The sequence below is a fragment of the Rhynchophorus ferrugineus genome, unplaced genomic scaffold, assembly GCF_030347505.1.
Source record: "Rhynchophorus ferrugineus isolate W39M unplaced genomic scaffold, kcgeb_rfMv2 rfM10, whole genome shotgun sequence".
Lineage (NCBI taxonomy): Eukaryota > Metazoa > Arthropoda > Insecta > Coleoptera > Curculionidae > Rhynchophorus > Rhynchophorus ferrugineus.
Genome location: NW_027472589.1, coordinates 24,958,630 through 24,970,062, shown reverse-complemented (window position 1 = coordinate 24,970,062; position 11,433 = coordinate 24,958,630). Strand labels below are relative to the sequence as shown.

At 37.1% G+C, this 11,433-nt stretch overlaps 1 protein-coding gene across 2 annotated transcripts in view; it reads right to left on the bottom strand.

Moving 5' to 3' along the window:
* Positions 1-3,822: 3,822 nt before the first annotated feature.
* The window catches only part of LOC143203897 (uncharacterized), a 104,152-nt gene continuing 96,541 nt past the window's right edge, over positions 3,823-11,433 (bottom strand). For both annotated transcript variants that reach the window (XM_076416211.1, XM_076416212.1), the window contains exons 4-5: positions 8,346-8,706; positions 3,823-6,580 (exon numbers count right to left, since the gene is read on the bottom strand). In XM_076416211.1, the coding sequence (XP_076272326.1) occupies positions 6,446-6,580; positions 8,346-8,706 (496 nt within the window). In that variant the 3' untranslated portion in view covers positions 3,823-6,445. The remainder of the gene's footprint in view (positions 6,581-8,345; positions 8,707-11,433) is intronic.

Sequence of the window (11,433 nt, the reverse complement as noted above, 5' to 3'; positions counted from 1 at the left end):
TGAAAACATAGACCAGTTTAATTCTTAATGTTAAATATATTATACTGAAGTATTCAGTACATATATGTATTGTCCAACGGTTACGGAATCCATAAAGATGTTTACATTGCATTTCATAAAATAATTATTAGAATTATGCTGATATCTGCTAGTGTGCTTTGACTATTTATAACGTTACTGCTTTGTTTTACCTTATTTCAACGACATGGAAGATTCTTTCTTGTAATAGGTTGTTCTTAAATCTAATGTTGAATACATTTTAGGTTATAATAAGAACTCTATACTGATCAGCAACACTGCATGGTCAAAAATTGTATTTCGTTCAGCGACTGAACCTTTGAAAGAAAAATTTAATATACCTTTCTTTTTATTACCACAAAATTGAATACTAACAGGTCAATTGAAAAGTCCCCGGCCTACCAAAGTAAAACAAATTTTATTGGCATTTTTTTTTTAATTCAAGATAATTCCTTTTAAGGGTGATACGATGATTATAGCGACCCTCCAACTTTTCGATATCATTTTTGTAGTACGATTTGTCCTTTGCTTCAAAATAGGCCCTCAGTTTCGGCGATCACATCTTCATTCGACGAAAATTTCTTCCCAGCGAGCATTCTTTTGAGATCTGAATACAGGAAATAGTTGCTGGGGGGTCATATCTAGAGAATACGGTAGATGAGGAAGCAATTCGAAGCCCAGTTTATGTATTGTTGCCATCGTTTCCACTGACTTGCGACACATTGTCATGGTGAACACATTATCTTGGCGAAGCAGCACTTTCTTTTTCAACAAATGCGACCGTTTTTCGGCGATTTCGTCCTTCAAACGGCCCAATAACGCTATGTAATAGTCACCCTTCTTTTTTCATGGTAGTCAATGAAAATTATTCCATGCGCATCCCAGAATACAAACGCCATAACCTTACCAGCCGTGTGTTGCGTTTTCCGACGCTTTGGAGCAAATTCATCGTATGCAGTCCACTAGGATGACTGTCGATTGGACTTCGGAGTGAAATGATGGAGCTATGTTTCATCCATTGTCACATATCGACACAAAAACTCGGGTTTATTACTCTTGATCATCTTCAAACACTGCTCCGAATAATCAACTCGTCGTTGTTTTTGGTCAAAAGTGAGCTCGCGCGGCTCCCACTTTGCACAGAGCTTTCTCATACCCAAATATTCGTAAATGATATGATGTACACGTTCAATTGATATATTTAGAGCGTCTACTATTTTATTCAATTTCAATTTTCCGTTTTCAATGTTTCCGTCGGTAACAACCTCTTTTGGGCGTCCACTGCGTTCACCGTCTTCGGTGCTCATTTCATCACGTCTAAACTTAGCATACCAATCCTTGATGGTTGATTTTCCTGGGGCAGTGTCCGGAAAACTTTTTACTTCAACTGTACCTTTTCCTTTCAAAAAGCAATATTTCATCAACATGCGAAATTCCTTCTCATCCATTTTTTCACAATGACAAAAGTTGCTTCACTCAAAATGCTATAATTCACAAACTAATGATCCGACAGCTGTCGAATTTATACACACATCTTTTGGGGGTTAGGGCTAACTAAAATATATACGGATTTAATTCTCGTAGCGCCATCTATGTGTCAGGTCGGGGACTTTTCAATTGACCTGTTATAATTGATTGGAAAAAATCACTTTTTTAAGTACTTATGTAGATAGCACTATTAAAGTAATAATTAATTTTTTGTTACAGTAAAATTTACAAGTTTATCCATGACATACTTATTTCTTTTTAATGATTTAATCTTTGATTATACATGACATATAGAAAATCACTTCATTAAATGATCTGTGTAAAATATTATCTTAAGTAGTTACCCTTATTCTAAATTCTATTCCAAAGTCTACATATGTCCTATGACCAGATAGGATAGCGTAAAACGTTTTAGTCTACGTGCTTCATTATCACGTAGTTCATTTAGCTAATTAGCGAGCACATTGGGGTACACTAACAATCTTGTAACGTACCAAACCCAAACATTTTGAATTACATTCCTTATGGTCTTTAGAGGAATATCGCTTTCTATCACTTCATTAGGGACACAACACTTTGTTTTGGAATCGTTATATGATGACTAAGTTAGACTTGTTAGCAGTACCTCATAGTTAGATGTCATATGAGCAAATAGACTTAACTATTGATTCGTATAGCAATGCCTTGTTATCTAATGATAACTTTGATTTATTGGATGAAACTAAATTGAATTATTTGCTAAAAATGTGGATGAGAGAGGAGTTTCTTTAATTTAACCAGCAACCCTGTAGACCTTACTTTATCAAAAACCTAAGATATACCTAGGACCGCAAACGAACAATGTCTTTTGCCATTTAAGTCAATATTTATTTTACATACAAGTCTTATGCACTTGTTCTACGACCCCGTGCTTATTAAGAAACCCGAATTGATTTTTTTGTATTCTGTTGTATTATTAAGCCTCTTTATGTATAATTTCTCAAACATTTTCGATATTATCGGTAGAAACTTATAGGCTGGTAGGAGGTGACATCTTCTGATGTTTTTGCTAGTTTGAGAATTATTATTATGTTTGGTACTCTATTAGTACTTTACCTTTTATTTTATTTTCCTAGTCTTTAAATAGCACAGACAGGAAATACTTAAATATATGTTTTAAGTGATTTGAGAAAATGTCAGCCTTATCTTTATTGCTTCTAGTCATTCCAATCATTGTCATTTTTCTTAACAGGTAGTTTGGGCTGTGTGTTACTCGTTACTTTCCATAATGTGTAATATGTAACTTCAGTTGGTATCAGATTTTCGTATTCTTGAGTATTCTTGAATTCCTTGGTTTTGTCCATTTTGTATCTACTCTCTTATTGCTTTATTGAATTTTATTTTCTGCATTTCTTACTTGTTACCAATTCTTTCGTTGCCTTCTTTTTTTATACTATTTATTCCTAAATTACACATGATTTTATTTTCTAGTAGATGTTTCGTTGTTAGGAGCAGTGGTACCATGCTGCTTCCTGTATATTTGTTTTAAAGTTATTGCAGCTATTTTTATATTAATTTCTGTTTTTAATGATTTAAAAGTTTTTAGAGAGACATTCTGTCTATCTTTTCTCTAAATAGTGACCAATTAGTTCTATTATTTAAAACAAGACATTTTAAACAGTTACAACTCGGATTATAACTAAGGAACCCATAATGCTAATCTATACATTTAGTGGCAAGACAGATAAACAATAAAAAAGCTATGATACTTCAGAGCTTTCAATTAATTAACTTATACTTCACTCGTCTCTACAAGAGCAAAAAGAAATTGAGAACTTTTATTATGATTGAGATTAACTAAAAACTATAAAAAATGTGATTCATTAAAAAATACAAAGTCCTATTACGGTTTTAGACTATTGACAAAAAATATAATATATCAATTAAAAGTAAAACACATATATCCACCAACATATTCTTGAGATATTTAATGTTTTGTCGGATTCAGCAACTAAATCTTTGAAAGAAAACTCCAATTTACCTTTCAATTTAAAAAAAAATTCTTCAAGATATCGATCCCCTGATACTATATTTAAATTCCCTATTAGTTTGTATATGGCCATTGTATATTACTCATTGATTATGTAGTTCAAAGTAGTTTTCTATTAAAGTACTAATATAGCACTATTGAGGTAATAACTTATTCAACTTGGTCTAAAGAACCTTTAATGCAAAAACAACCAAAAAGAAAGCAATTCTATTTTAGAGCCTTCTATTAATTCTTATCTAAAATAATGTTTGAGCTTATGAAGGGGGATAAGAAATGATACCCAGGCATTTCAAATGCTTTGCTTAATATTATATTTAAATAAGACTTTACATCTCTATACATCAATTCTACAATTAATATGGAGTACAGGCTTTTTAAGATTCATGTACCGGTAATAATAATACGTATACATAAATATTTTTAATCAAATTTTTGTTTCCACTATATACAAAAGTATCACAATGTTATCTTGATAAATTTCATTTAATTGCACTTTTAATCGCTGCATTGTTGCGAAAGATTTTGTGTCTTGTCTAGCTTGAGTTTGTACAAATACAGTTTCGTACATATAATCCTAAAGAACCTGTTGATATTTTTTTACCAAGTTATATGTTAAAAAAAACACCCTGTTAGAATGATATCCAAAATATTTTTTTACTATAACTGTAAAAAAAACCATACCTTACGAATAAGTCAAGAGACGTCGGCGCTGTACTCTTTGCTGGTGTGCGAGCGATGAATTTCGTTTTGCAAAATTGGAGAATGCGCTCGGCAATCGACCGCGACCGACACTCTTTGTTACTTACTATTTAAAAAAAAAATAAAAAGCTTAAATGCTGTTTTAAAGTGAAAAAATACTAGCGAGACCCTGCTGTCTCGCGTTCAGCCTTGATTTTTTTAGCTTTTGATGAAATCAATCGAGGAAAATAACAAAAGTCGAAATCAGTGACTCGTCTCTACAAGGGCAAAAAGAGAACCTCAAAATCGTGTTCGTTTTTGAGTAAAGGAATCGTTACAGAGAATTATGTTATAATTGAAATTAACTAAAAACTATAACCAATATATATATAATATAGATATAAAAAAAATGTGATTCATTAAAAAAAAACAAAAATCCTTCAAGGTATTACGGTCTTAGACTATTGGCAAAAAAAGTGGGAACACCCTGCTTTGTTTCGGTTAATTTCCAAGGAAAATTAAAGCTATATTTTCTACATAATAATTATATACAGGCTTTACAAATAATCTATTTAAGAAAATAACGGTGTCGGAAATAAAGCAGAGCATTACTCTCGAAATAAGACAAGAATAAAAATAAAATAAAAACAAAAATAAAAACATTGCGGGGCACAACAGCCAACCGGATAATTTGACTTTGTTTCGTTCTACACAGGGGCGAGGGGGGACGATGGGGGAAGGGGAATATTAAAAAAAAAAAAATTATACGTTTATCACAAGAAGAGGTCGGGGGAAAGAAGAACCATCTCAAACTTTTACATTTATCGAACATTATAACATTAAATTTGTACCATAGGTTTCTCCTTGGCGGCGAACGGTGAAGCCGCGACCCGGGAGTAACCCCGGGACGTGGCTCGGCCGTCGGCTACGGGGGGACAAGGGGGCTTAAGATTTACGAACATATATATACGACCACCGACCCAAGTCTTATCGTTCGTGGGTACAGAAAAGATGCTTTATGTACATTGGCGTGGGGGAGGCGGGGGGAGTGCGTGTTATAGACTAGCGGCGTACGTCGGAGCGGGGGGGTGTTAGAGGGGAGACCAGCGGCGACGCCCTCCGTTCTCGAATCTCTGAGAGGATCTGATCCAGAACGTGTCTCGGATCTTTCGTTTTGTACTACTGGGGAGAGCGCCGTGTCCGTTGGGGGAACATAGGGGGCGGCACTGTTTCTGTCATGCGACGCACAATATGGTAATATATCACAGATAATTTTTTTTATACAAAAATAATTATTTATGAACAGAGAAAGACGCACACAATACCTAAAAGAGAACAGTACGCTTTTGCTGGGCGACGGGTTGGTGGTTCATTTTTGTGTTGCGGAGCCCTGTTGAGGCGGCGACGTAGGGTCGGCGGGGGACGCGCGGGGGGAGTGGTGGCGATCGGTAATCGGGGAACTATCTCCGGTTGATTCCGGGCGGATCAAGATCAGTCTTCGCGCGCGCGTCTACCTCCGTGACTCTCCCTGTCACGCGTCCCCTTCCGAGCCGGATACCACCGCCTGGCGAGTACCTAAAAAACACATTTGAGAAGAACACTCTCTCCACATTATCTTTCTTTCTTAAATTAAAATCACATTTAGTGGCCGGTTTCATTTTCTCCGGCCAGAACATACACATAAATCACATTTGGACTGAACTCTCTCTCTTTCTCTCTCTCGAGCTGGTGAAGCACACGGACAAGAATAAAAAATAAAAACAAAAACAGTTAAGACTATGTAGAAAACATGGCTTAAAAGGACCGACAAGAGACGTGCGTGTTTGCGGCCTTGGCGGCGACCTGTCTCCCTCTCCTTTTGGCCTGCTCTAGGTCAGGTATCTCCATCCTTTTCTACCAACCATCTATCAGTAATCCTTGAAGCGTTGTACCGTGTAGGCGGTGCAAAGGGCGTTAGACGGCAGCGGAAGGCGAGCCGCTCTGGGGCGGACGGGTCGGGACGCATGTCCCGATGCAGGAACTAGAGGATACGTTTTTCCAAGCCGATGGGGAACGAGTAATTGGGGTGTGGGGATCGATGCTTCGAAAACGCTAATTGAACGGGTGCCCAACGTCCGCCCAGGTCCGGCCCGGTTCCGCTGCCGAATACGTTGACCTCGCCAAAGGAGGGGTGACGTAATCCTAGCGTAACGAGAAAAGCCCCCCCGCATCGGGGGGGCCGACAGGTCGTCCCTATACCCTCAGCACGTTCTTGTAGTTTCGGTTATAGTTGACGTTTCGGTAGAACGGTGGCGCCATGGTGTAAGGCGGGCCGTCGCAACGGGGATACATCGGCCGGTGGTGGGGGTTGAACGAGTTGAAGTTCATCTATAAAACAAAAGAGGGCGCGTGAGTCGAGCTTTATCTCATATCACGATGGATGTTGTTCGATATTCCAATTCGTGAATATTTAAAAGGCAACAAACCGTCCACACTGGTCAAAGTATATTCACGTTGAATTGTTTAAAAAATATAATTTTTTAAGACAATAGTTTTTAATAATTAATTTATTTCTATTGTTCTGTGGTACTAGCATTAATACACAAGCAAGGCGAGTACCGCATCAGTATGTGTTTCAATTTCATCGGTATATATTTCCCAAATTTAACAAACAAGTTCGTGTGCTTTGATTCGCTTCAATCTTCTAATTTCCTGCGTGCTGTCCAGTAGCAGTATTGCTCCCGCGTTGCTGTGATTTAGTAATCTTATTTCATGTTTTGATGCGAAATCTTGGATCACTTTGTGTGTTCATTTGTCCAGTTGATTACGTGCATCGGTAATTAATAGCAGAATTTTGTTTTGGGTGCGTTGGATTACTAATTGGTTAGATGTTTTAGTGCAACCCCATATTTGTACCCCATATGTCCAAATTGACTTCAATTTCAAAGGTTTCAAAAAAATCAAAGATATAATATTACAGGAGGTTTCTGCAATGAAGACTCTGTGGTCGATGACTAAGACTGATACGATCTTCAATTTGATCTGTTTGTATATTTTAGCTGAGTAGGTGGGTTGAAAGAAAACTATTTTTAATTACAACCATCAATTATCATTGGTTTCAGTCCAGATGACTAGTAATTGGGTTGATCCTATACATTTACGTTGCTTATTTTACTATTGATGATGGGATATAGATCTCTTGACCAAATTATCTTGGACCTAATCGTTGAGAATACAAAAGGATATTTTGTTTTCTTTAAAATATGCAAGAGATAATTTAGTGTATCCTTAATGAATTAATCATTTTAGTGTAAATTTTTCAGATAAAGTGACGCCTTGGGAGAAATAGAAAGTTAGTTAGTTTTGAAGAAGAGGGAGAGAGTAAATGAAGGCCTAAGAGCAGATACAAATAGGAAAATACTAATATCACTAGAAGCGCAATTTTTAATTGCTATACTTCTCGCAACTTTTAATGAGATTGCCATAGATGTTCCATGCAATTGTATAAAAGTATTTAACGAAAGCCACATCAATAGTAACATTATGAGCTTTTCCTTGCTGAATATAATACAATTGAGCGGCCAGCTTTAACCTTTTAAAGCATTTTCCGACGTAACGAAATGAATTTATCCAGTCATTTTTCCACATAGGCATTTATTTTTTGTTTAGTGATAATGTCTTTGCTTTTATTGGGACAGCAGTTTTTTTTAGAAATATCTATATATCGGCTTCGATGTGTTTAAAAACATATCGATACTTTTTTTTAACAACATGAATATTTTTTCACTCTACCTACGTTGTTTGCAAAATTCTTTCGATGACTGAACGGTAGAAATCTCAAGGTAAATGTTCGATAATCTCCTTCAAAAACCGTAGGTTTTTAGTATCGAACATTTTTGACCAAAAAACATTTTGATGACTGGAGGGAGGAATCTCAAAACAAAAGTTCGATATTTTACTTTAGAAATCCTAATTTTATTAATATTTATATTTTTATTCGAAACTCAGAATTAGATACTATCCGTTACAACTTGAAATTTTTAAAAAAAATATCGATATGAAAAAATGCAAATGCAAAGTGGTACTATGTTGTCCCAGTATGAACGGCCCGTTAGGTAGGGGCGTGGCTCGATACCAACCCATCATGTCTTACCTCTCTGGGCGACTGTCTCGCCTGTCTGCCCCCTCCGGTGTTGGTGTGGAAGCCGGGGTTGTTCCGGAACTTGCCCGAGGGCGTGCCGAACTCAAAGCCGTTGCACGGATACGTGCCGTTGAGAGGACGGGGCGTCGCCTGGCCACCCGAGAGGCGGTGGACGTGGCCGTGTCGCCGGTTCATCCCCTGCCGGTCGTGGAGGGCGGGCGAGTGGGGTGGCGTGGGCGAATTGGACAGGCTGCGGGGCGACGTGGGCGGCGGGGTCGAGGAGGCCGACGGTGGGTTCGAAGACGTTGTCGAGGAGGCGTCCGACGTGGGGAATGTTGCTAAGGTACAATACGAACCTTCAGATTCGCCGAGTCTGTAACAAAATCGATACGTTATAGTATATCTGAATAACGAATGGATAGAGTATTACATTACTTCTAATATTACAAAAATGACATCCCTCTGAGGATGTTTTTCTTTATTTTATGACTCTACTAAAACTACACCTATAATTACTTTTAAGGGTCTTTTTTTTTAGTCAAGAAATTTCGATTTTTTAATATTTCCAAAGCTTAACCCCCTAAGAGCAATTTTCAAATTTTATTTACATAATGTTGTAGAATAGCTAGTGTTGTTGCAGCTTGAAAGGGGAAGTTCTGCCGCACCAAGCGTATTCAGCAGATTCACTTTCTTCTGACTGACATTTGTTTAGATCCCTGCATTTCTGCTGACTATTTCGAGATGATGAAGAATTGAGAAAATGGCTGACAAACCAACATCGTTCTTTCAATACAGTATTGCCATTGTGCCGGAAAAACCGAAAACCGATCATAATACATGCAAGTACATAATATATAATTATAAATAACGGAATATTTAATTTGATAAATCGTTGTCAATTTAAAAGTAGTTAGTTACATTTCTATTTTGATAATTTTGTGACGGTTTCTAACATTTCGCCTTCAAGTGCTTTCTAATAAACTGATTTTGTATCACTGAGATGATTACTATCTAAAAACAAGCAGTGCCTTGGCCTATGGAAAACTCCATCTATAGTAAGATTTTGTAACTAGGGTGGTGCATGACGCCAATATGGCTACATTTATTTCAGGTGACAGTTTAAAAACCTTATCAAACCTTCCTTCCAAGCTCTCTTTTAGTTGCGAAGCTGCATTATAGCATAGGCTCTATGTTGTGACATAGTGGTATATTAATTGATACCCAAGATTTCTGAATAGTGAACCCTGCCAACACGTGAATCTTTGGTGAAATAGTGGCTGTGGTGACCAAAGAACGTACGTGTGTGGCTGGCACATCTGAGATGACTGGGTAAATATAACTATCTCTCCTTAGTCATCTTCTGTTATACTTTCCGGTAACAATGCATCTTCATAAAAAACATCAGAGACAAATTGGTGATTCCACAGTAACTTCTGCAATTCGACGTACAGTATACATGCAGTGTTGCTAATTTTAATATTGCTATATTTATCGTTATTTTCTTAATAAGATCGCTAAATTAATTTTTGATCAAATATATTTTGAAGACTAACTACAAAAATCTTAGCATCAGATATTTGTATTTCAGTTACAAGTCATTCTAATACTATCCAGTCTTAAACGGTAGACAGGCTAGAGTTTGCCACATCACAGGAATAGTGTTTCCTTCAAGAAGATGGTGTTATAGAGAGAAAAATAGTGTTAAGTGGAGTACTTGTGTGTAAGGTTTGGTTTGAATAACGAGTTGTATTGGAAGTTTCTCACACATATGTAAAACCGTTAAAAATAGCAACTGTATTCTTCGAAAGTTGCCGGTTCGAAATCTAAAAATAGCGATGGCCGGTTATGTCGATCCGATCGGACAACGTTTTGGGCAACCCGTTATTAGAAACAAGCGTCGCGGCAAAACGGGGTCGTACATTTCAACACGCCGCGTATATCGCCTGACTTTCTACAATGTCGCCTTCGTTCTTGCAGAATCAGCGCCGTGTCGACTCACGGATAACCCCGAAACGGAATAGTCCGCGACCTCAATCGGCCTCGCGTGTCCACGTTGCCACCTCATCCGTCTTCATCGTCATCATCCTCCATCCGTCCATCTCGTTACGGGCTCGCCTCGCTCGTCGGAAATCTTCGTCGCGGATACAAAGAGAAAAAAACGCGATCCGAATCGGCGAAAAACGACGAGGTGACGTAGGATTCGGTACCACGTGTAACACGGCGCAGCAGTACTATTATTGCGAAATTATCCGTTCGTAATAAGCAGAAAATTTCGGCTAGAGTAACAGAGTTTTTCATTAAAAAAAATACTTATCGGGACTTAGATAACGTTCACTTTATTCGCTCCAGAAAACGAAATATTTCGCAAAAAAGATATCCTGGCGCTAGTGTAAATTTATATATGCATACCAGGTCGTTTAATAAATTCGCAGAAATTAAAATCGGTATTCTACTTGCAGAATCGACGTATATATTTTCTAATATAGCTAATATCTCGTAATTCGGCAAAAATTGTGGTCCACGAAATAATTTTTTGAGGTATAAGAAGAGCTCCAAGTCGAAATAATTAGATCTGGAGAATAAACTAGACGCTGAACTTTAATTCACTCAAAATTTCCTATAATTTGATAATGAAATACTGGTTATGTCCTAACGGGTAAGTGTTACTCAACAATGAAAGAAAAAAAAGCTGGTATAACACAAAGCAGTGTTTTAGGTTGTGTTCTTTATCTACTCTATACATGCGACATACCACAAAACCATAGAAAATATTATTATGGCTACAATTGCTGATAACACTGCGATAATTGCTACTGGAGACAATAGCGAAGAAGTAAACATAAAACTGCAAAAGGCGCAGGTAATAATATAAATACGTAGACCCAGACATGGAGAATAAAGGTCAACGAGACTAAATCTTGCGCTTAAACTGTTCACAAACCAATAAATAAGAACAATACTATTATCTCATACAGCAACAATGCTAAGTAGAACAGTATGAAGGAGATTGAAAAGAACATTCTAATTCTAATTGTCATAGGAAAAATTAAGAGATTCGCAACAAGAAATGAGGAAATATTCCATTCCAATTTTAACACCG